At 40.6% G+C, this 26,790-nt stretch overlaps 1 protein-coding gene across 2 annotated transcripts; it reads right to left on the reverse strand.

Annotated features, from left to right (window-relative positions):
• Nucleotides 1-8,094: 8,094 nt before the first annotated feature.
• On the reverse strand, nt 8,095-25,608 carry tbc1d19 (TBC1 domain family, member 19). Of its 2 annotated transcripts, XM_023396842.2 has the most exons (21): nt 25,404-25,608; nt 25,167-25,239; nt 24,989-25,034; nt 23,314-23,389; nt 23,048-23,122; nt 22,557-22,620; nt 21,447-21,493; nt 21,239-21,349; nt 20,935-21,007; nt 19,770-19,808; nt 16,780-16,892; nt 15,231-15,305; nt 14,980-15,042; nt 12,309-12,393; nt 12,130-12,174; nt 11,797-11,829; nt 11,531-11,640; nt 11,352-11,443; nt 10,582-10,697; nt 10,274-10,344; nt 8,095-9,195 (listed from the first exon to the last, which is right to left on the reverse strand). In XM_023396842.2, exons 1-21 carry the CDS (start codon nt 25,497-25,499, stop codon nt 9,121-9,123), a joined length of 1,578 nt encoding a protein of 525 aa, XP_023252610.1. In that variant the 5' UTR covers nt 25,500-25,608; the 3' UTR covers nt 8,095-9,120. The 2 variants fall into 2 exon arrangements, with proteins under 2 accessions (XP_023252610.1, XP_023252611.1); XM_023396843.2 differs by lacking the exon at nt 19,770-19,808.
• Between the last annotated feature and the right edge of the window lie 1,182 nt (nt 25,609-26,790).

Raw genomic sequence — 26,790 nt, forward strand, 5'->3', positions numbered from 1 at the left:
GGCAGCTTTGAACCCTAAACTGCTTCAATGACAACAGCCATGCCTCTAACCTCAATTACCAGGGCACGAAATTCCTTCAATATGCTGAATGTGCGTGGCAATTACTCACACAAACTGAGGAACATGTGTGTGTGTCTATGAAATCACTCAGTGATGTAACATAATTTCTGAATGTGAAAACATCTCAGAGTATGTGTTACTAGTCACAAACATAGTGAATCATATCCTTAAAACAACACTATCTATCTTTTGTTGAATAGCTGTGGCTAAGTGACAATGCTACACAATAAACTACTGTTTAGCACTGGCTTAAATGCTAAGCTACTGTAACAGTTGCACAAGTGGAAAATAGTCATAAAGTCAGTGAACTAATTCAATAATGTCATAACATTAGCCACTAAAAGCAACTGGTCATATCAGACCAATTTAGGTTATAGCAACGAAACCCCAGAGTGTCTTCAACTGAGCAAAGGTGCATTTTATTCAGAATCAGAAAAACCTGAATAATCCCCACAGGGAACTGCTTTGTTATTATTGCACAGCACACAGTTGGAAAAGAGGAGGTAAATAAGTAAAAAAGTACTATAATAATAATAGATACATAGTAAGTGAATAGAAAAATTGGCAAAAAGTAATGTGCAAGGCAGAATCTCCAGGCCTCTTTAGCACGAGCATACAACAGGTCAAGGGTCCCATCTCCTCCGGTATTGCAGTCCACAAACTGAGTGAAAGTTGGGAGAGAATGATCCAGCTGAAGTCCCTAGAGATCATGAAGAATGCATCTGGAACCAAGCGGTAACACAGCGGGTGATGGTACACATGGGTCCCGGGTTAACACCCACGTGCCAGGGCCACCCAAGCAGCAACCAAGATAGCGCATGAGAACTCCCCATATATCATAGTTTGGATGTAGCTCGCCCTCAGATATATTTATTTCCACCAGAACCATCTGACAGCTGTTGATGGTAGTGATCTGCAGTTTCTCCCTGAAGCCACGTCTCTGTGACACCCACAGTCCCTCCAATCCCTCACTATGGCCACTAGCTTGTCCATTTTATTGCCCAGTGATCTCACAAAAACCCATGATGTCAGAAGGGAGATAACGCTCCTCTTCATCAGTCTTCTTTGTCTGGACCCAGCTCTCTTCCCTCCTCATCACTTCATCCCTCCTCTGCATGCTCTGATTTCTGAGAGGGAAGTCTGTTGTTCTGGTCGCCATGCCAGCCTGCTTCAGTGCGATCAGCTGGTCTCTGGTGTAAACAATGCAATTGTGGAGTTGCTGAACAACAGTGGCGTTGCTGAATGATAGCATTCATAAAAGGAATCTGAATGAAAGAAGCAACTTCACAGTGAAAAGAAAAACCAGAACTCTGTCAACCAGAAGGGTGCAGCTTACAGAGGTTACTAGAAAAGATTTAAACAAGAAGAGAGTGAAAAAATTGGGAAAATAAGAAAAGCAACTACAACAGGCTGCCTGCCGGTGGAAAAATGATTGCCTATGAATTCAATTTTTCAGTTCTGGGAGGAATAATGTGCTATTTCTTCTCTCAGAAGGAAGAGTCTTGCTTTAAAGCTTTAACGCTGAGCTGTTTCAAAGTAGATTTGTAAAGAATGTATCATTTTACATAAAGAATAAGGACATTTAAGTGCATCATATCTTAATCTATTAGGAAAACACTGCATATACTGGGGCTACATGAACACACACACACACACACACACACACACACTGACTACTGTGTTCCTCGCCTGATGCCATGCCAGTGAAAAGACAGCTGACCTTTCCAGGGAGCTGGCTGGGAAACGGGTAACGCTGCGGTCATGTTTACTGACACTGTATTAAGTCACCGCTATCATTCCATCCACTACACTTCATTGTTCGCGGGGAGAGAGGCCTGACATCGTCCCCTGGCCCAGTTTACACCTTTGTGCCGCTGCCATGGAAAAGGGCAAGTGGGCTTTTGCCTTCTTAATCAATATACTGTTTATGCCCAGTTTATTTTCAGGAGCTGCTTAACACTTGTAAACAGACAGTCATGAATGCTTAACAGCTGTCTGGGATGAGGTTTATTACTTTCTCCAGCAAGGGTGGATGTGTTAGATGAACATAAATATATAGATGAGACTACAGGCGTCCATTTACAAGGCTTGTTGTTTGAGTCTTCAGTTGCAGCGCCTAATTGTGTTCTGTCAGCGTTGGCAGTACAACACAGAGCTCATTCTGTATTTGTGCAAACAGCCAAAAGGGATTCCATGGGATTTCGCTTGAAATGGCACTAAAGGTGAATGTTAATATTTGCATCAGAAACACCTTGTTTGACTCATCCTTGGTAATTTAACTGTGGGAAACTAGGATGTGGTCTGAATTCTTAGAGCTTGAAATTTCCTGGAACTTTCAGTCGCATTTTGTGGCCTTCATAAGCAGATGGGAGTTTGCTCGGTTGTCATGGTGATCAGCTGCTATAACATGATGCAAGTATTTTGATCATGTGGTAACAGATGATCATATATGCTGGGCAGGGATCATAACCCCTAGTTCTCCTAAGGTCAACTCCATGACAAGCGAGCAAACTTCATCCCCTGATGAAAGTCATGAGATACAGCTGAAAGCTCTGGAAATTTTCCAATAAGGTAACCACCTAAAGCTCAATAATGAGCACATTTGTCTTATATGTTTGGTACATACTGTATAAAAATCAAAGTGTAAAAACACCAATTTCATGTTTTAAGTTAGTAGAGAAAGAAACAGTCTCGTCCCAAAAACGTTGAATTATTCCTTTAAATCCTAGATCGTGTTTGGAGCTCAGCAAACATAGAAAACAGACTAACAACAAACTGTCAAGTGCATCAAAAGGCGAAAAGAAAACCATAAACAACTCTGCAAGCTTGTCAAAATACATTAACGAGAATGTCATTTGGAAAATATATATATAGAAACGTCCTCCCCGTTTCCACATCCACCGCTTATTACAGATGCGTTAGGTTTTGTTTGACATCATCAATCAGTCTGTGGTGACTCTCAGTTACACAGTCTATGTTAAGGAGGTTTCCATCGTAAAGTATGAAAATTTAAGGAGGTAGCAGAAGCATAATGACATCAAACAACTAAAAGAATGAAATCTTAGCTTTCTAACATATGAACAGGATGCGACTCAGATATCTGTGGGTTAAATTAGCCTAGCTCTTAACATATGCTATCAAACACACCATCAGAAACGTTACGTTTTAAGCACACATGTAAAGCAATGGCTCAAATCATACCATATATATGAACAATGAATAGGTGTTGAATGAATGAACTGGTCACATACTGTGTAAACATATAGACTTACACACACTGTTGCAACTGTGTGTCATTGTATACACTGTCATGTAGGCTACTATGTGTACAACCATGTATTTACACACACTATCTGTTGTTTTCATCCTGAATGTGTCTTTTCTATTTTTATTTATTTTATTGTTTTGAATCAAATTTTAAAACCTGCTTCAAATTAGCTCCATGCCTGTTGCAAAGCGTCAACAGCTTCCGTGTCATGCATGAATCTTTATTTAACTTGGTCAACTGAGGGACTTGTCATGTACGAACGGCTGTTAAATTACCAACTGATCAATATTGACTGGTTAAAAACAGATGCAAATAGATGGAAATCCTCCTCTCATCAGAATATGTCAATAGTGCTGTTTCAGAGGGAGGAAGGGTTGGGGGGGGGTTACCTGTGGCCTTCGGGCAATGATCAGCATAAGTCAATCACCCACCACTTTAAACACAGAAGCATTCGGGTGGGCTTCTTTATTAGCAGGGGCCTGCTATCCTTTAACTTGCATGTGTACTGTGTATGTAATGATGCATTTATAGCATCAGGGGGGAAAAAAGGGCAAATCCAATCTGTGTGTGTTTCAGTCAACATCCTTGGTGACATTGAGCACCATAACAGTAAATACTCTTGCCCTCTGCTAGGATGCATCCTGCATTCCTGTCATGTCATGCATTTCTCAGCAATGTACAGAGAGGGGGGGCGAATAGAGGAGGAATAGAGTAAGGTGACTGCATGTCGGCATAAAAATGCATCACTTTCACATTAAAAGCCCCTGCGCAGGGCTTTCCTCGGCTTTCCCCGTGGAAGCCAACTGGGAACAAGAGGAAGGGGGGAGGGGAGGAAGAGGAGGTGGGGGGGGGGGGTAACACTGTACATGCGTAAATAAATTGGAAACACTTTGTGTGTGCAAACTGCGCTTACCTGTCGTGGCTACATTTGCAGCATCAGACGAGTGGTTGGGTAGATCATTCGAGTAAGTGCACTCCAAGCCCAGTACCGCATAGATGACGAGTCCACGTAGCAACACATTCACCACCTTGTGGATGTAACTCATGGTGGAAATGAGGTGGAAAATCTAGTATTTCGTATCCGTGGGACCGGGATTAGGAGTGTGGATGGAGATTTACAGCACAAGAGGGTAATCCCGGGATTAAAAAAAATATGATACAGAAATATGTCAGGTGCAATAGCCAGACAGAGATTTAAAAAAATTATAATAAAAATAAATAAATAAAAAATGATCAGTCTTTTTTTTATATAGCAGAAGTGACAGAAATGGTGGTGTCACGAGAAAAAGAGACACCTGGAAAATGCACCAACTTAAAAAAAAAAAAAAAATCCCGCAGTAGACTTGTTTGCAAACCTACCGGCTAACAGCTAAAACAGAAGCAGTCATTGCTGACAGTGAACCTCACAGGAGCGTGAAAAATGCCTACAAAATAATAGTCCATGGTGAGTCAAGGGCAAGGCAAACTACTTTGAAAGAAGACCCCTTTCATAAAAACAAAAAAACAAAAAACTAACAGCCTCTAATGGGTTCACTGGCTGCTGTTCCTGAGGGGTGACTACCGCGAGCTACGGCAAGCGAGACCCCCATATCTAATATTATACATTTAAATAGAAAAAATGTACAATAGCTAACAAACAAAAAAAACGACCGTGCGGTGAATACAGACAGGCTAAGGAGCAAAGCACATGCAGCCTGTCTGGAGGAATCCCCTGTCCAAAACAAAAACAGCCGCAAAACAATGGTAGTAGCTTTTCTACCGTGGATATCCGCGAGCTTTAAAAAAAAAAAATAATAATAATATCAAGAGCTCGTGTTAAATCCGTACGTGGGCCTGTGAGTTGGAAGAAGACAGTCCCTGTACTTCCACGTACAGTATACAAACACCGGGGACAGCTCCAGCATATTGAACTCGCAGTATCTCATAGGTCCGCCTCTTCATACGAAAGTGGCAAATCCCATTGCATCAAAAAAGAAAACCTACATTCACTTCTTCTTCTTCCTTCGTTTCCCTCACTAATCCCCTCTCCGACCTGTATCAGTCGCACACGACATCCGCCCACTTTCTACATGTAAAAGTTTTTAAGTCAGCTCTTCGTGGCTCGGTGTGATACTGTATTCTCCTGTCATATCAGCTGCTCGCCGGCTGATGCAGACCAGCGGGGAAAGGGAAGCCGAGCGGGGCGGAAGTCAGTATGCAAAATGGTTTGACATCAGGAGGAGAGGAGGAGAGGAGGAGGAGGAGGAGGAGGAGGAGGAGGAGGGCGCTTAATTAACACCCGGAGGTTTTTGTTTTTGTTTTTTTTAAGTAATTCAACAGGGGTATCTCCTCCCTCCTACCCCCAGGTTTCATGCAGGGGTAGTAGGTGGCACAATTCACTGGCGCCGCTTTTTTGTGTGACGTAGCCGGGGCTGTGATGGATTCTTGAACCACTGCCAAAGCAGAGGAATCCTCCTCAGAAACTTCTCCTTTTTTCATGTTTTTTTTTTTTTTTTCCTGTCGTGAGGATGATACCCGCTTCATTGTTCTCCACTTCCCCACTCCGGGCAATTCAAGTTTTTCCTCCAGGCTGAGCGCTCTCATTGGCTGGACTGTCCCAACATGGCAGAGCCTGATTGGCTGGTTCAGACACCACTTTTTGCTTCTTTTGAAGATGCTCAGCGCGGGAAATAGAGTGACACTACAGAGTAATAACAATTATTTTGAATAAACCATTTGTTACGATTTATTTTGAGCCAGCAGATCATACTGCTGTCACCCATACTACTACCATTATTATTATTATTATTATTATTAATAATAATAATAATAATAATATTAGTAATAATAATAATCAAACTTGTATAGCACTTTTCTTAGAGAGAAGAGAAGAGAAAAAACTCATTAAAAATAATATTATATATATATAATTACTTATTAGTACTAATTATTATATAATATTTTAAACACTACTATTACGAATAATAACAACCATCACTATACATGTCACTGGCAAAAATGGAAAGACAACACTTAATTGACTGAGATACTGGAAGATGTAAATATTTTTGATCAAAGAGGTAGCTCAAGGTCCACTTGCTAACTTTTTCAGGAAATAAAAAATTAAATAAGCTAGAAAATGGACTTATGATCAGAGACTTGTTGACCATGTTACTGTTTAATGCCAGGGTTTCCCCATAGTGTGTGGGTGGAGACTGTCAGGGCCATCCCATGCAAACTGAGTTCAGGTTCATTTCAATATCAGGCTATTTGCTTCCATGTGTTGGAACAACATGACATTTTCATGTCAAGGCCCAAACAAATACAAATATGACCACAGACGACAGGATGGTTAGATTTTGTTGAAAGATCGTTAGTTGCAGGTGATATTTGAAACTTGTGCCTTTGTAGACAGCAGCATCGATTCAAACGGCATATCTGTTCCATCCGTTCCAAGAGATGGACCAAGAAATAGCTCAGGCTAAATCGCTTACAGTAAGGAGTAGTATTTATTCCAGTTTCCAGTTTTATGTGGCATTACATGTCTTATTGCACTCTCAGCTGTCCTGGGATCCCCATATGAAATGACCTGCCCAAGTTTCAACCTATAACTCCCTCATCTACTTTTTCACTGCATGCACCGAGGAGTGAGGGTGAGAGTTGGCAGGAGGCCTACTGTACATAGCTCTGACATATTGAACCAGCTCAGTTAGTGGCTGATGTTACTGTGAAATCCCCTGAGTCATGTTTCTGATAGTTGAGACCACAGGTAGAGTATTTTGAATTTTACTCCAGGGTTTTCATCTAAATCTTTTCTTGATATCTTTGAAGCATTTCCCACTTTATCATGTATATTTTAAGTGTTGATTTTTTTTTGTTATAAATATTTCATAAGCATATAAATGAAAAATAGGAAAATCTGTGCTTTATCTGTACTGTTACTATAATCTATCCATATACTTTTGGCACCACTTACTGGGAGGGAGCCATTACACAGAACTGTCTCATTACACTGTTCAATTTGATATGGTTTGAAAACGTAACCTCATAGTTGTTGAGTCATTTTATATCGTGAGTAATGAGAGCTCATAAGCAAAACATCAAACAGCTCGCTGCCGTCCAAACACTTAATAAGCTCACTGTACTTGATACGGCTTTCAGGGAGAAATCTTTCAGCGATGGCCAGCCTCAGTGTGTTGATGGACAGAAGACACATCACCCTGCAATGCAGCACAACAACCACCAGGAGGGACTACTGTATGAGCCAACTACACAGCAAGTAATAGCTGTCTCAGGAGGAACAGACTTCTGGGGGCCAAAGGAGGTGCATGACTGATAAAAAAGTCAGCCGTGGGAGTCCTAGTAAACAGGTGGCAGATGTAGCAGGAACCGGGAGACAGGGAGAGACGAAAGAGAAGAACAGCAGAATTCGATACGAGCCCGCAGAGGGGGCAGCAGGGAGGAAGGCAGCCAACAAACGAGGGAGGAATAGAGCAGATGCTACGTGTAGGAGGAGGCCTGTGAGGAGGGGGCAGACGTTCAGGTCCCTCAATGCTGCTACCTGTCAGTTACTCATTCTGCCTTCTCTAGAAATGCCTATGGTTATCTTCCAGAGTACAGTACGCCCTGTCCAAATATTTACCGTGTCACATAAACCGAGAGAAATATTCAGTTGTGGAGCAGGAAGGATCAGGCAGCTTCTACTGAGATAAGACTAACTAAAAAGCTGTCAAACAATTCAAGGTCTAAGTCTTTAGATAAGGAATAGAATAAAGTGGAGGAAGTGATTCAACAAAATTAGATTTTATTTAAAAAGATGTGTTATATAAGGTTGCAATAAACATTAAAATGTGTTTGATGAAAGACATTGGCATTGACTGGCAAAGCGTACTGTTAATGATTCAGAAAAAATGATTTGATTGCATTTAAATCATAAGGTGACATACACTGTCTTTTTTTTTTAACAGGACATAGTAGGTCAATACATTCAGGCTTTAAATTCATAATATCAATTGAAAAACAACCATAAAATGTTCACAATGAAATAAAATAAATAAATACTGGCACTGAAGGTGCTAAATGTCCCTAAAGAGTGCAGTAATATGCAATTCCTTCATAAATACAATACATTATGTGTATACACAGCAGCTTCTAATCATATGGGATACAGTTTTAATTCAGTTTGTGTCTTTTGATGATTTCTTTCAACACGCTGGCACAGATTAATGCTTCCAATCTCCTCATTCATCAGCAACAGCTTTATCTAATAGTGTTATAACACGCAGGAGCCATGGAGCAGAATAAATTGCAAGAGCTAATTAACACTTCATTAGCCAAGCTTGGAGACGTTGCTGTTGTTCTCTCTCGCACTCTGCTATCGCAATACAATTACTGCTGCATGCAACTCATCTCCTAATGAGCTTCTCAGCTGATCCTAGCACTGCTGTGTGTATCATCTTTCCTGCAGAGCATATGGCTTATGGAGGTTAGCTTTGCCTTACTGGCCTGTAGGCTATACTTACATACTGTATAATATCTTATAACATGATACAGGGTATTCACTATTTATGGTACATACATGCTAAAGAGGGGTTTGGCTTTTGCATTAACCACTGCAGGATGAAGTGTGCAATGCCTGTGTAGGTCTGCCTTTGTTTCTCCTTGATATCCCACACTATTGTCCAGCGTTTCTTGATAGATGATTAGTCATATTGGTGTGGTTTTGGCATAGCAAAGTGGTATTTCTATAGTGTCTCTTTAATCCTCCAAGTGGTATGTACATACCACGACTCGTCCTGCAGGCTCGGTGCTCCTCAGATGGCGGTGGCAAATAAAAAGATCTGGATGAGTGGCATGACCTTCAGAGTTGAAAGGTCAGCGAGGACAGCCTGCAGTGAAACAAAACACATAAGATTTGTCATCTAAATTCACAACCCTCCTTACCACAGCAATTTTACCTTAGCCCCCCCCCCCCTCAAGCCCACGAGAAGGGCTATAAAGCACACCCTCAGCCTTTCCAACAGAAATCTTTAAGGATTTAAAAAAAGAACCACACAGACAGACACGCATAATGATGATGCAGGATCCTTGGGAAGCGACAATCCATGCTTAAAGAGTACACCGCTCCCCACCCTGTCCTTTTGGGATCGGTGGAAGATTAAATTTAGGGACCCTATCGTGTTCAGAAGGAGGGTTTAATATTTCAACGCTGGGCCTGAGGTTCTAAATATAAGATAAGGAGCAGTGTGTTATGATACCTTCTCTCTCCGAGGGCAGGTGGTAAATGAGCAAGCAAATAGTGCCGGCCAGTATCTTAGAGCAGCAGATCTGCCTGTCGCCCCGTGCGTCACATTGTAGTTTAACCCCATCACCCTCAGGGGAAGGGGGGGGGGGGGGGGGAGGAGGGGGGGGGGGTGAAAAGGGGAGCGAGAGAGGCGAGTCATCGTGTGGTTACGCTGGGGTTCAGTCATATGATAGTGGGACCACAGTATGGGAGAGGGTGTGGTATACAGTGCAGGCATGCACAAGAATTACATTACTGGTTACTGTAATCATGCAACATGAGTTACAGTGCCGAAGCTAATTCTGGATGCACTCATTAGTTGTGTGTTTGCCAATTTTGTATTGCAGAGGTTAAGGTTATTAACACGATTCTGCACCAAAAGATGTCGGCTGATCTTTACATGGCTAGTCTGACAATGAATGGACTTAATAACAAGCTTGTCCCTTTATAAGTGATTTTGAGATATGGAGGCAGAGGACTCGCTGGCACAGAGAAAGAGGGTGAGGGTTCTTAATGTCTCGTTTTTTCAGACATGTGAATGCAGGACACTGGGTTACTGGTACTGGCTGGTCATCAATGGTTATTTTCAGCCTTTCAGGTTGTGGGCTTCAAACACACACACAACACACACACTCACACACACACACACACACACACACAGGTCCAATGTGAAATGACCGTACCTCAGCTGAAGCCAGTGACGTCACTTCCATCAGGTTCTCGGCGCGGAAGGCAAACACAGCAGCTGCTAGGACTAGAGGAGGTGAGTGTAAGCAAAGAAGAGAGAAGGAGAAAAGACATGGAGGGGTAATATAAGAGAGGGGGGGGGATTGCACATGGGGAAAGAGGAGAGGAAAGAGAAGGATGAGGAGAATGGAGGGAGGAAAGAAAAGGGAATGAATGAGAAAATGACAACAAGTGTCAGTCATATTATAATCACTGTATGACAAATGTCAAGACAGTTCATTGAGTATGAGTGCAATATGCCTACCTGCAACGACCTCCAGTGAGTCATATCCCAGGATACGATCCCAGAGAAGGAGAAGCTGGTCAGTAGACAGATAGCCAGAAAAGGCCCGCACCATCCACTTAAAGGCAATACGTAACCTGAGGACAGACACGTCACATGATTTTGCATCAACACATTGTCGAGGACTTCAAGAGACTGAGATCTAGAATAAGCAAAAATAATACTCTGAGGGCTAACCAGGGAAATTCAGATGTAACACAAACCCTTTTAACTCTTTTCTCAATTTTTTTAAATTTAAAATGAAAAAAAAAAAAAACAATTCCAGGTATGCACCACAAGATGGCAGTAGCTCACAACTGTAGGTTTGCAACAAAACTGCAAAACCTCAACAATAAAATGTATTCGTGCAGGGTGGATGTGACTCATGCACCTTATACCAACAGCTAAACATAGAAATGCCATTTATTCTTAATGTCCCAGATAGGAACAGAGGGGGAATGACAGAAGAAACAACAAAATGCATCTTTTATGGTCACTCCATCTACTTGTGGTACTGAAACCTCCTTTTTTCTTTACATGCAACTGAAGGTTTAACATGTCAGTCAAAAGGTGTTTGATATGCTCAAAGTTATAATTAAAGAATACAGAACAGTCATGTTTTGCTCTTTTGAATGTTGTGCGAGTAGATAAATAGTTAATGTCTGCAGCTGAATTTCTCCTTTAAGCCCATCATTCAACAGTATTGGCATCACATCTCCACCACTGGTGACAGCATTGTGTGGGCTACTCACGGCTGTGCGCCAATCTGTCGGAGGTGGTAGAACAGCTGAGGCAGGTGGGTCTGGAGCAGCCGCTCAAACTGCAGGCACAAAGACACTATACCCTGCCGGAGCACATGTGTGACCATGTTAAGCAAACTACATTGTACAGACATAAACACACAATATTTTGACCTTGAGATTTGTCTTACCGAGGGAGAGGAGGAGATGGAGTGTAATCTGAAGAAGTAGCGGATGTACATTTCCCTGAATACACTGTACAGCTTGGATGGCTCGTTGTATAGGAAACACAAGGGTGCCACTGTGGGACACAGTCCACAAATCCACACACACACACACACACACACACACACACACACACACACACACACACACACAATTACTCTCTGTTATATCCTGTTAATTCTATGTTTAGTAGCATTAGCACAGCATGTTGACAGGTACAAAACCTACTCACCATACATTGAAAACCCATGGAAAGGGATTACGCCTGTTCAAATGAGATTTTCAAGTCAGTGCTATTCATACACATTTATTCTATTATCAGTGCAACTGAGCAACAAATATATTAGTCTTCAGTTGAAACTTTCACATCGAAAATAACATAATAGTCACATAAAAAAAGTATGAATTTCAGTCTCCCTCTAATAAATGCTGGGCCTGCTCACATGAAATATACAGAGAATAGTGTAACAAATAGCTTGGAAACATGTCACGTCAATAATTTACTAAAATTTCCTCTCAATAAACGTTAATTAAAAATTATCTTAATGTCAAGATGGAGGCTCACCGTTGGGAGGATAAACAACAGCACACTCCTCATCTCCCACTTTCCCTGTAAGACAGACACACAAAGAAACTGATTACCAAGTCTGTGGCTTCCCTGTGGTGTGACGTGTGTCTAGGTGTGTGCATGTGTGTGTGTGTGTGTGTGTGTGTCCTCGGTGAAGGGCATATCAATCATCTCACCCAGGATGTAGGATTTAGGAGGAGTGGCGCTGTTGTATTTGAAGTGCTCCAATACGGCGGTGTCCCGGGAGAAACACAACAACACCTGGGAACACACAGGTTTGGAATTAAACATGTTCAAACAAACACACACACACGCACCAATTAAATTAACTGACCCTGCATTAAAATTTTACAGATGAACTTACAACCTCAAGAAGCATTATCTAACATGTCCCTAACATGTCTCTTCATGTCTTTATTGAACACAGCCATTAAAGTCTCACCATGCTGGCGGGAAAAAACAATGTGAATTTAATAACTGATTGAACCTCATTTGGCAGCAATAACCTCAAACCAGCTCTTCTAGTAGCTGCTGATCAGACCTGCACAATGATCAGGAGGAAAAATGGACTATTCTTCCCTATAGAACTGCTTCAGCTCAAACATGGATATATGGTGTGAGCGGCTCTCTTCAGGTTATCCCACAGCATCTCTACTGGATTAAGGTCTGGGCTCTGACCGAGAGGTGTGGAGTGCAAAAGTGGCCTTTGTGCAACCAGGTACCATGATTTCCATACAGTTGACTCATGAACAGAGATGTTAGCCAGCTGTTGCTTCCTTTTTTTTTACCTCATTAAGCATCTTTTTCCAACATACACTGAATGTTTGAATGATGCTCTCAATATGGACAAAAACACTGTAATGAGTTGCGTGTTATCAGTTAAAATAGATTGTGTTTACAGTAACTTCAATGAAGATTTGACCAGATTTTAAGACAAATTTAAGCAGAAATGCAGATAATCCTTTTTTTCTTTCCACTGTATATGGGTTACATGCTCAGTGTGTAATATTATCATTTCCTGATGACAAGGGACAGAAGCGACTGTAGTTAATACACTTTTATTTGTTCAAGAGACGGAGATGGCTTTGAGCAGCCTCTTGAATAAGAATGTCATTAAAGCAGCACACCCGGATCCAGCATTTCAGGATGTACTGAAGCAGACAGCAGATGAGTAACCTCAACTAGTTCTACTTATTTCACAGAATGACCGTATAAGTGGGAGCTCTTTCCATTATACTCCCATTTCTGTGTCATTTTGGGAACAGATTTCATTTCCACCAACCACTTAAGATGAATTACATTGGGGGGGGGGGTGATCCGTCTGAGCAAAGATGAAACGGTCAGCAATTCATAAAGCCTTGTTAATGGGAGAATAGGAAAAATGGCAGCAGATGAGGACTATTGCGCGTGTCTACACTGCTTCCTGTCTGACCTTGACCACTTTTTCGCCGGTTATAGAAACTGGGTGGTCTACTGTCGAACTTGAAATGTTTTTATCTGTTTGGATGGATTGTATACTGTGAGGCATTCTCTCACTTTATTCATCTTTGAATATCATTTGAAATGTGAACGTAAATAGGCTACTTTGCCTTGATTGCCACAGCTCAGTACATGTTCTTTCTACCTGACAGACATTTTTTTCCTGGGTAGCAGGTGAGGACACACTGATCATCTATTTCCTGGACTGACAGGTATTTATTTTAATAAGCCTAAATGTACACATCCTAAGTGGCAACAATGTGACGGCTCTTCAAACATTTCTGGCAAATTGCACTTCTCGAGCGCTTTTGACAACTTCCTTTACTTTATTCCTTGCATAACTTCTTGAGATCATAATAGCACCTGTGTGAATCCACGCTCTCCCCACATTAAGCAGATTGTTTCACTGCCTAGTGAGTTTATCATTAGTCAATATTGACAGGGATACCGGAGCTTTGTTCTTGCTACACCTGTGTACTCATTGGTTAGCCACCGAGGAGCATGACTTGTTAACAGCTGCTGAATAAACTGGTTGCCAAGTTTATTAATGTGTTTATCAGCTTCGGACCAGCAAACAGTGCATTGACAACCAGAGAAGCTAATAATAACAGGTTATATCCTTGTTTGGGCTGAAAATGTACCTGTAGATAAAGAGGAATGCTGTCACACAGTCATTTGCCCTTACGTGACCGAGAACTGACACAAGTTGAAATGTCAAACAACTCATTATTGATGTTTCAGCTCTTATCTAGTGGAATGGAGAAGACACAGCAGGGATGGTGGTTTTAATTCTGAACTGTGGTTGTATTTAAAAGTAGTGGGAACATCCACTTATGCTAATTTCCAGGAAATAAGGAAATATCATGTTAATAGACACAAATGGCTTTCGAGGTTTTAACTATGTTGCAATGCTGACTTATAAAATAGAGGAGATAATAAGCAATTATAAAAAAATCTCTTTAACAGTTAATGACAATCATTTCAGAGTCAAAATTTTCCACCTTCACTGCTTCTTGCCCCGAGCATGATATCCAGTTTATCCAGTTAGTTTTAGCAATTAAACATGAGTGATTTCTGTATTTGTGTTCTCACTGGTTTTTCGTGGGAAAAAGTTGCTATCACAACTTTACAAGCACCAACTTGGATTCGAAATGTGATGTCAGTTTTGGTTAGTTTGCTTACATTGCCCGGCTACAGTCATTAAAATCTGATCGACCCACTTTACTCGGTTCCGAATGAAACAGATTTGCATTTTTAACTGTCTTTAACTTGACAGTTTAAGTTTTCAGTGGCTTCAAGCAAGAGTACTGATGTGGTGAGTAATGAGAGGTGGGAAGCTGAAATGGGGAAAAAAAAAAGAGAGCTCACCTGATAGAGGAAATCTTCAAACACAAAATAGTAGTCATCATTACTTGCAGTGAGCTTCACATCCTGGTGGGCAGGGAAGAAAAGTACATTATGTGTACAGCTTATAAATCAGGAGAGAAAAAAGTTAAAATAGAGGTACTGTGAAACTTTGGTATCATATTTTATGCAGGATAAAATTCTCCTGAAAATTCAACGTTCAAGTATTTGTTTTTAACATCCTGCCTGTGCAGTTACACAAACATGAACGATACCTTATAGATAAGGTTGTCCACCAGCAGGTCATGTTGTATGACTCCAGCCTTTAGCTGTTCATAATGCATCACATCCTGGAAAGGCAAAGATCCAACATGTTTCATGTGCACAGTAACTTGCATGTAGATCACATCCAAAGCCCAGTGTGTGTGGTTCACAAATTACATTGTAGGAAAAAAGTGAAATCTTTTATGCAATTTTCTGTACAAACTTACTAACTACCAGCGTTCTGATAAATATGGTGAGTAAAAGGGAGTTTTCTCTTATTATTAAAAAAAATCCATCACCCTCTTTTAAGTCAGTTTTAAATCAACATTATGTATTCTCCCTGACAGTGACGGCAGGATTGAACCAAGCTTTAAGGACGGGTATTGTGTTTCCGACCACATGGTTAAACTCAAATGTGTCTCCGGCTTTAGACAGGTTATCATAAATGAAGTAAGAAACAGTCGACAGGGTGGACGGAGCAATAAAAACGTCCTCTGTGGCAGTTGTGAAGAACCTTGGCAATGATCAGTGCTGCGGAAGTGAGGAGAACAGAAACAGAGATCATTTTGACAGCTGAGAAACCACTGTAGTGATATGGACAAAATAAATGGATGGGGGTTAAAATTAAATGTTGCTAAAATATTTAAAGTTGATTATATATCTTGTTGCTATTAAGTGAAAATGTGATTCACAGCAGTTCACCCTGGATATATTTCTAGGGAATAAAATCAACCTGAAATCAGGCACAAAAACAAGAAGAGGTTTATCAAACAACATAGGATTGGTAACCTTTATCTAAGTAAAATATTTCCATGACATAACTGCAGATAGGGCAGAATAAATATAAGCCTACCAAAATATTAGTGTTTTCACATCAAGTCTTTTCAGAATGTTTGTGAAGCAATGGTTGTTAAAACATAATTTTCAAGATGCAGGCAAATCTGCAGTTAAAAAGTGAGACAATGCACATGTTGTTACTGGCCAACTCTGTTGTCTGACTGTTTAATGTGTTTGCCCTTGTGTCGTCCAGAGCCACGGTGACGCTCTCCAGGCCTCAGTCAGGTCGCCGTAACTCTCCCTCAGAAATCAATCTTGCTATCACAAGTATTGTTTTATCGACTCCGCCTCAACGGGAGACTCTGGACTCCAGCGTTTACACAGCACTTTGCCACACAGGCAGGCGGTCGCTCTGTTTGGGCTAACTGTGCTAAATCGCAAGCATTTGATTATCTTAGCAACTGTACACATGGCACAAGCCGCAGTGAGCTAAGATAAACAGCGCACGGTGTAATACACTGATTATGTAGGACATGTAGGTCAGCTGGTGATGCCTATGTTGGTTTTTACTGTGCAGTGTGAATGCCAGGATACCAAGTGAATTGTGCTGTCAGGATTCTCCAATGAAATAAGTAAAGAAAAAGACCTGAAAATAGCTGCAGCTGAAAACTTGAGATTGTAGTCAACTTTGGGAATCCCTGAAGCCGTATGTGGACGGCTGCTTTTATGAGTGGTGTGCAATTCAGCGATATGTTTGTGTGTCTGTGTATATGCCGAAACTACCGGTGGCTGGTTAGTGGAGTTCAGGATGAGGGCCCACAGGTCTGCCCGGAGCCCGGTGGAGCAGCCCTGCCTGCTGTACTGCTGTGCTGCTGCACTGTCCTGATCCACAATCACTAGCCAAAAGAGACAAAAAGTAAAAAACAGGAGAGAGAAAGAGAGGTGTATGCATGAAACAGAAAGGCTTTTACAGTCCACCTTTCTTCATGCCCGTATGCTTATTCGTTTTCTTGCAGTGACTTAGATGAGAAGATCGATACCACTCTCATGTCTGTCTGTCAAATATGAAGCTGGAGCCAGGAGATAGATATCTTAGCTTAGCTTAGCATAAAGACAGGAGGCAGGGGAAGACAGCTTGCATGGCTCAGTCCAAAAGTAACAATGTCCGCTGGACAAACTCTTTGCCAGGAGCAGTGACTTCCTGGAGTCTCCACTGGTTGCATGGCAAAGCTCACAGCGATGACAAGACTCCAGGAAGTCACTGCTCCTTGCCAAGAAACACTCCAGCACACAACTCCCCCCCCCCATAAACTGCAATTTATCATTTTTATACTCACTTTTTCATACGGATTAAACAAACAAGATAGTGAGAGTTGGTGAATGTGTTTTAAAGGTGCTGATAACATAAACAAAGTTCCTAAGCTAACCTGTCTCTAGTCTCCATGCTAAGCTAAGCTAACCAGCCGCTGGCTCCATCTTTTTAGTGAATGAATATGAGTGGTATTGATCTTCTCATCTAACTCTCAGCAAATAAGTGTATTACCTGAAATGTGGAACTATTCCTTTAAGTTATTTATTTAAACCGATACCAAAGACTTATTGGTTTCAGCTTCCCACTACTGATGATCTGCTGTGTTTCTCTGTTTTCATCATCATTGTAAATTAAATATTTTTGGGTTTTTGACTGTTAATTGGAATCTGGATTTAAAGCAATCACCTTGTGGACCATGTCACTTTGGGACATTACAATGGGCACTCACTTTTTTTCTGACATAATACATTTCAAAGTTATCAACAAAATAAATGATAATAAATATAATCATCATATCCAGTTCTCCTTATATCTTAAAATGAGACATTGAAAGGAGAACATATAACACATAAAAAGTTGAATTCATATGCAATTAAACACATCATTGTTTGATGCAGAACATTCAGGGGTTTTGTCACGACAGTCATGCTTGACCTGGTATGACCAGTGGCTTGCAGGGCAAATGCTAGCTAATGATAGCAAACATTAGGTCAACTTTGCTGCCTAAGCAACATTACTCGGCCAGTTAACTGACTTTATAACTCCACTTGTTCTACTCTTTAAGTACAATTCTAACATTTAACATTATCCCATAATTGTCATGACCACTGTCTAGAAATTACACAGTCTCATTTAAAGTATGAAACTATGAAGCTAAAACAAAAATCTAGAGGAACAAAGAACATATAAAATCCTGAAAATTGAAAGTCGGACCAATCTGAAATCTGAACGACAAGGATCAATAGAAAAGTCTCATGACTTTCTGGCAGAATGACATAATATGTACAGACAGGAGTAACCCAGAATGGTACAGAGCCAACTGAATCACCTGGGAACAGGAACACCTGCATGTCTTGAATGACTGCAAAACAACAGGCAGGCGGCTCAACTCTGAAACTGTGAAGAGGTTTGTTTTCTACATGAGGACTCGGAAAAGATCAATTAGGACAGAAATAGAACATCTTTCAGCTGAGGCTTGATACATGCAAAATCATATCATCGAGAGAAATACTACATATTAATACACACATATTAATCTGAAAACGTTGGTGTGTTGCTCAGTCTAACATGTATGTGTTTGGGTTTCACGGCGTTGCTCAGTCATAAACACACGTTCACAATTTCAATCTTACCCTCTGAAAATAAATAAACATTTTAAAAAATCATAACACAGACATTCCCATCATGGGGATTATTACATAACTTTCAAAAAAGCACTCAGGCACATGCTGGAAGCAAACTCTTCAACATCTCCATTCTGCCCTAAAGCTGTGTTTGCAACAATAGACAAAAACACACAGCCCTTGACTTGCTGGCCAATCATAACATAAACGAACACACTCCTCGCCTCTTAAATATCCTATTTGAGTGCACTTAACACTTGGCCTGGAACACAGCTCAACATTTGAAAGCCAACACGCAGCCAGTCGAGGGTGAAATAGTGGACAGGGAACTTGTCGCTGTGTATATAAAATACAGCCTGTGTTTTTCAGACTCTTGTCGATAGATGTCTGATTGGTGTCCATAATGAGGTTGGCGTTTACACTGGGTTCATAGCAGAGCAATGAGTTAAAAGTTATAGTGCCCCTCTTACCGATTACTGCACCTGACAGGGCAAAGAGTGGGATTAATTAAGGGAAGGAGCTGACTTTAGGTATTTTCTGTGTATATGTGGTGGTCAGTGACTGAGTCAAACTAATATTTCTAAGAATACTGGGTCCGCTATTCTATACTCTTATAATCTATAATCTTTATATGATTATCTTTTCATGCAATACACTTTTTGACATTTTATACCAGCTCCAGGTTTCATTCTTTTAAAAAAAAAAAAAAAGTTAACAGTGGATATAAATATTTTTTTTTTTTGTCACTGCTCTTCAGAAAAAGAAGAGCAGAAGCTAAAGTTTCATGTAAAAATAAAAACAACATCTCTAATGGTCTAAGTTAAATACAAATATAGACCATAAAACTACAAACAAGGCAGACTCAAGGCAGGAACTGGAGCCTGAGGTTCCTCTACTTAATACTGAGTTAAAGGGAGCAAATACTGACTCATCAGTAATACTTATGATCAGTAATTATTAATGATAAATTATAAAGTAATGGTACTCCTGGTAGCCTCTGGTTCAAAGGTGAGCCGGGTACTTGGAGGCCCACATTTATATATTTAAATACCTCAATTAAAGAATCAGAACAAACAGAAAGAAATGTAACAATTTAAAACCAAGAACCAAACACTTACCTTTTTTCCCGATTTGAACATACTCGTTTTCAAACAAGTCTGCACAGGGTTAAAAAAAAAAAAAAAAAAAGAAAGAACAAAGCTGATTCATCAGTAATGGTCTAACGGATGGCGGTGGCTCAGTTTTTCAAACTAATGTTATCTCTTTGATTTTAAAACACAGAGATTGTAGATATGACTCTATTTAAAGCCCAAACACCAGACTGCAACAATGTCAATATCTGAACTTAACAGAGATATTGTTTTGAGAAACCCCAGACAGCCAATTGGCACAGGAAAGGAGCGCACGCTGATACGAGGCCAGTGTGGTTTAAACACCATTAAAATGCAGTGCTCATTAGGTAAACACTTTTATTTCAGTAGTATTTAGTTCAGAGTGTTTCTCAGTAATCAGTTTAAGCAAACGAAAAGATATTAAAAAGCTGCTGAATGTTTGGTGTAAGCAGTGATCCAAACTTGTTTTATGGAATTTTATTACCAATCACATGATATATATTTAATAGAATAAAGTCCTCGAAAAGCTTCAGAGGCCACTTAAAATATATACTGTCCAAACCAGTATCACAACAGTCAATTATTCAGCTATGACACAATGTCCAGCATGCCACATGTGATTTTGACAGTACGCAGAAACCATTAAAGGACCAGTGTGTAGGATTTAGTGGCATCTAGCAGTGAGCAGAACCTCTCACCCCTCCCTTTTCAAGCGTGAAGTAGGAGAACCTACGGTGGCCTTCAGATAACATTAAAACGCAAAAGGCCCTCTCTAGAGCCAATGTTTGGTTTGTCCCTTCTGGGCTACTGTAGAAAGATGGCAGTGCAACATGGCATGCTCCATAGAGGAGGTGCTGCTGCCTATGCAGATACAAATGGATCATTCCAAGCTGACGAGAACAGAACGATTCTTAGTTTCAGGTGATTATACACTAATGAAAACATACTTATGAATATTATATTCAATTTCTGCCAATAGATCCCCCTCAATCCAAAACACTGGTCCCCTAAACTAGCTGACTTATTAAAGGAATAGTTCGACATTTTGGGGAATAAGCTCATTTGTGTAGCTCCCAAAACTATTCCTTTAACTACTATGTATTTAAACTGTGCTTGAACTGTGTTTAACCACACATGAAGAAGTGTATTTTTGTGTATTTTTTGTGAATACCTGGATGTATGTGTGCATGGTCATCAATCCCCAACTGCCCTGTGGTCAGGTTCAGCTCTGAGTAGGCCTGTCTCTGAGAGTTCAACAACAAACAAAAAAAACACATTTGGGCAGGTTTCAAATCCATTGTGCATCCATTTCCTGGGGCAGCGTAATAGGATATACTGTTATATGCATTGAACTCACAGTGAGGTTGCTAATGGACAGAACATCTGTAGATGGACACACACACACACACACACACACACACACACACACACACACAAGCAATAAAACTGAACCAGATATCCACAGGGATCCCTACCAGCTGTGGGATGTCCCTGACATTGAGGGGAACCTGGATGAGACCCCAGTGGCTCCTGGCGTTCACGTCCTCGCTGCTATCATGGTTGGGGTTCCGTAAACTGATTAACACCTGTGTAGAAAGCATTAATGTAGTACATGTAGTTCGCTGCTCTTCTTTAACACAAGCAACTGTGCTGAATGTTGTGAGCAGCAAAGAATCTGCTTACCTCCAGAAAGTCTTTGGGGGCATAGACAGGCCTAAAGCGGCTTAAATCTGCAGAAAAGACACAAGCACTTGAATGCATCTCAATAAAACATTAGTTGATTGCACCACTTACGAAGGACACTTCTCCAGCTGACAAATGTACTCAGTGTTTACATATGCAATTTCGGAACAGGTTTAGCAGCTGTAAAATCTAGACTACACAAATGTATCCAGCCATGAAGTTCATTTCATCAACTTGAACTTGGATTTACTTCTGAATGCATTCATGAAAGTTGACTTCCATTTGTGCAGGCAGAGCTGGCAGCTTCTACAAAAATCAAAAGGGAACAGTACAGGGCAGCTGAGGCGCATTCAGCCTGCTTTAAGTGGGACTTCCATCTGCCGTCTATGTAGCACGGCAGTAAATTTAAGTGCCGTGTCATCCCGAGAACGAGGGCACGTTAAGGTTTTGGATGGAAGGAGGGGTCCTGCTCGTTATCGCAGCTCCGTCCAAGGAGTCTGGACAGCTTCTATATTCACAGCCCAAAGTGTTTATAGCCGGGGGACAGCACACAGTCCTAAATGTTATTGTACACCGCTGTGCTGTGATAGCATTGTTAGGACACCATGATTACCATGTACATGAGCTGGCTTGAAGTGCAAATGGTTGGTTCAAGTATTAATATACTGCATACTCTCCCCTTAAAATCTACTTTTAATATACACTTAAGCTGGGAGGAGAACTATCAAATTCGCCACTGGAGGAGGCAGCTAATAATTAGCACTGTGGTTTTAGTATCAGTGTGTCCAAGCAAGTATTTGTTTTTTTTCTTGCCCAATGGCTGTGATTTGAATCTTAATATAAGCCAGTAACTATCAGTATAGACAAAAAATCAGAGAGCAACAAGTGGAAACTCTAGTATCTAATATCTACCTTTCATGTTGTTGCAGAGAAGAGCAAAAGATATACAGGCTTAAGCAAACATGAAGTGGTAGATCTCCCTCAGAGATCAGCTAATGTTAAATACACCAGTGTCTGAGCGAGGCAGCAGTTTACATCAACACATTAACACTAATCTTTCATAAAAGGCAGATTGCACAGGGCCAAAACCCCTGGGTAATGTCTTGAGACCTGGTTCATCTGTGCCCATCTCATTCCATTTGTTGGTGAGCTCCTTCTGCTCCACTGCAGGCCTCTGTGGAGTGGGCGGAAAGAACGGATTTCAACATACCAATGCCACACAGCCAAAACAGAACATATCTTGAAAATGTCACATCGGAAATGTGCTTCTTTGTTCATAAATACAATCACATTTGCTCAGAACTGAATAATAATACTGATAAACAGATTTCAAACAGCACTGCCTGCTTTTTATCAGTCTAAAGCTAAAGGGGTTATTGCTAACTCTATCTCCACAGGGCTTAACTAGCTCTTGGCTGCTGTCAAACTTAGCCGCAGGACTGAAATGATACAGGCTTAAGATGCACTATGCAAAAAATGATGCTAAAACAATGACACTATATGACAAGAATGCAAATCTTATGAACCCCTGTGCAGTATAAAAGAGTAGAATTAATTGAATTAAGAGCAATTATGCTACGTAAGCTGTGATTGACAGCTACCATGCGGGCCAGCGGCACTCCCAGCTCTGTACTCATGCTGTTCAGGCTTTTGAGGACACGCTTCTCCCAGTTGGCCTGTATAAGAAAGCACACACACACACACACAAATTTGGCTTCAAACACTGTATAACAAATAGGTAATTTATAAAAAAAAAAAAAAAAAAAGCAGGCCACGTCACTGAATTCAGCAGCCAAAAAAGACAAGAGTTGGGGAGGTAGAAGAAGAACAAGTGAGGAGTGATGGAGATAAGAGGAGACAGACTGACCTGTGCCTTGCGCATGTAGGCAAGCGGCTCTTTGAGATGCTCTGGAGGAGCTGCAGGATGGCCCGGGGGCAGCTGGCTAGAATAAGCAAATGGAAGAGCGGTGGCGAGGAGCATTACAGTACAATAGAAGAAGGTCTGATCAAGTAAATACATCAAAACGCCACTGTGTTTTTTACCAAAGGACTGACAGATATGAGGGTTTGAAGCCAATACATACACAAACAACTTGCTTTTCAAAACGATATGTGCTTAATAAAAGTACGTTGTCAAACCAAGAGGAAATAAAATGTTCTGATTTTTCTTTTTTTTTCTTTTTTTTTAAAAAAGGCAGTTCGCCACCATTAGTGCCCTGCCCTTGGAGCTCAGATGAGTCACAACACGTCTCCACCAAATGCAGCTATTGTCTCATGTCTTTTCAACGCTAAGCATGCTCAGGGCATATTGAATGACTCAATGTCTCAGCGCGTTAAACAACACCCAACATAATCTAAACACGTATAAGAGCACATAGGGCTGACTAATGGCAAAAACGAGGCATTAGTCAGTGTTATATGTCGTCTTTTAACAGCAAAGCATTAAGCATCCTATGTCTCAGTCTGAGCCTCAAGAGAGCAACGAGGTTATGTTACCCTTAAAGGTAAGAAACTGTAGTTGAGGAACACAAGTTTTCCAGCTATTTAGCTATTTGCTTCTAATAAAGATACGACCTAAAAGGCCACATAAATCTGGATTATTATGGTGTAATTATCCATGTTTAAAGATTACCACTAGGTAACAATTTCTTCATAGCCTTCATTACAGTGTTTTTTTGTCAAAACATTGCAACCAAATGATCCATATAACACCAAAAACTCTACACACTGCCCAGGAATGTGCGATACTTTCATAAGCTTTATCCTAGATCTTACACACATATCCCCCTCTCTTGGGAACTCCTACTTGATGATAGAGAGGTTTTGAGTCGTCTCTCTATCACACAGTTGGGGTTGTAGCTCTGGATGTGAGTGTATGTGAACGTATATTGGTGCAAAAGCTTTTAATATACTTTTCGTCTACAGTATGTTGCTTGATGAGCGCTATAGTACTGGTAAGTAGGAATGTGTCATCTCTGTGGACATTTGATGAATCAGGATCGTAATACTTTTTCCTTTAAGTGTACATACACAAATACGTACACGCATAAAAGATTTGAAGGGGCTTAAATATGTTAGACATCTTAACCCAGATGTTGTAGGGGAAGCTCAATCAAAATAATTTCCTCCACATGCATGAGGAAGCATGAGCACGGTTGTGAGCTGATGTGTGTCTGTGCTTTGAATTAACATGTTCAAGATTTGGTCAACAGCCAAAACAGACAGATATTTCCTCTGCATCTCACAGACTAATGAGGCAGATTAGTGTTTCCATGCTTAATAAATGAAAGAAGTGAGCATTTACTCTCTTATTGTTTCCTGAAGTGCACAGGGAAAATTCCTAAGAGTATTTACAGATCTAAGTGCACAATGCCAGTCTACAATAACTAAATGTTGAGAATTTCATGCATCATTTGCAATATTTACTAGTGTGTTATGGCCCAGTTACAACAATAATAACTGAATTGAAACCTAATAGGTGCCACTACTGTGCGTATACAAGTGTGTCTGTGTAACACAATTTTAGACAGGATATAACTTACACGTGCAGCTCTCTGTACACTGCATTCTGCAGCTTTTTTTCCCAGCCTGTAAAACAGTGAAACACATTATCATCCCACAGACGAAACCACAATAATAAGTCACATCTTCTGTTATTACTGTGAGGATTGAGCTGTGGCTGTTTATGTGATGCAGGAGCTAAAAAAAAATATGACCCACCTGATGTTTTGAGAAAACTGCGTACGTCCTCTTTGAGAGACTCTAGTTTTATCTCAGGTTGATGTAAACACTCCTAAATATTACATTGGGAAAGAAGCAGAGTAAAACTGGACACTTCATACGTATGTACATTGCTGTATTCTCGCATTAAGATGAACTAGAAGCACAAATGCAGGTGTTTGCGACACTCTGAGGTTTACAGCAACCTGCTCGTTAGCCACATGCTAACCTACTCACTTTGGCTTGGCTCTCTATCTGAGAGTGTAAATGGCTTCCCTTCAGCCGCTGCACGATCTGGGCGATGGTCAGAGATAACTCGGTGCCTTCGTCCATCTTCTTTTCTCAGGGTTCGTTTACCTTCGCGTCTAAAACACCACAGTTTCATTCACTGTGCGCTAGCAGCATCCAGCAATGCAGCAGCAGCCACCACCACCTGCACCCCCGCCCCTCCTCTGCAGAGGTTACTTAGCAACTGAGGACGGTCAGTGAGCGTGCAGGGGAAACAAGGACCCGATACTTCGGTTCCGAGCTGAAAATGAGTTCCGGGACCAAAATCAGAGGGTCGTAATTTTGGTAAGAATATGTGATTTTTTTTTTGTGAGGTTAAATGCAAGAAAATACATGAATTTCTCACATAATATCACATTTGAAACACAATTCACATGGGACGAATTTCAGTGGTAGGATGTAACAAAGTACATTTACAAAACTATTGTATTTAAGCACAGTTTTATGGCACTTATGCTTTACTTTATGTATTACCATTACTTTTATTCAGCTACATTAAGAGGGAAATGTTGTAGCCTACTTTTCCATCCACAACCTTTACCTGACAGCAATAGTAATATTATGTTTATGTGGTCAGATTATTTGATGTTACAGATTAAACTACCCAACATTATATAAAGTAGTTACAATTAGCTCCACTACAAAATGAAAATGCTACTTACACATAAATGAATCAGTGATAACAATGTGTATAATTATAACCTATATCTTACTTTGCTGTGCTCTTTCATACGCCTACTTTTGCTCATGATACTTCCAGTAGCCTATGTTTTGCTGACAATACTTTTGTCCTTTTATTTAAATCAGGTTTTGGATGAAGGGCTTTTAAGAAATCTTATTTAAGAAAAAGTGTCTGAATAGCTCTTCCATTCACATATTGGCACACATGAGTTCCAGTATTTTTATGTTTCTTTAATGTACACAGCACCACTCCCAAGCCTTTCTTCATCAAACATATATTCCAAGACAATAATTATTGCTTGGCTCTCTCAGGGAGTGGGACAGTATTCAGTGTTTGTTCTGAACATATTGGAGTTGGCGTTGCTTGGGCGCTAATGACAGCGTATCTCTCCGGCCATCAGAACAATTACAGCTTGATTCAATGAGCTTTCACATTGTTGCTGACATGTTCACATGAAATGCCACAGCAGGCAGTACCATGCTTTGAAACGTGGCAGAGAAGTATGGAGAAAGATGCTTCACATAACACTGCTCCTAACATTTGAAACGATGTTAGTTCCACTTCATGCACCTTGAATATTTTGGCTTCAGTATTTCCTCCTCTCTTGTAAGTGATCCGGGACATTATAAATATTTAGGAAATTAATAAAGAGTC

Source organism: Seriola lalandi, unplaced genomic scaffold (assembly GCF_002814215.2).
Source record: "Seriola lalandi dorsalis isolate HSWRI2012SDOR001 ecotype SW California unplaced genomic scaffold, Sedor1 jcf7180002054983, whole genome shotgun sequence".
Taxonomy (NCBI): Eukaryota; Metazoa; Chordata; class Actinopteri; order Carangiformes; family Carangidae; genus Seriola; species Seriola lalandi.

Excerpts from the sequence above, each read along its gene's own strand:
- tbc1d19 (XM_023396842.2), bottom strand. The coding sequence starts at position 25,499 with ATGGACGAAGGCACCGAGTTATCTCTGACCATCGCCCAGATCGTGCAG. Across the intron at positions 21,494-22,556 it reads GATGGGCACAGATGAACCAG|ATTTAAGCCGCTTTAGGCCT; the intron begins GTCTCAAGACAT and ends TCTTTTCTGCAG. Across the intron at positions 11,641-11,796 it reads CCATGGGTTTTCAATGTATG|TGGCACCCTTGTGTTTCCTA; the intron begins GTGAGTAGGTTT and ends TGTGTCCCACAG.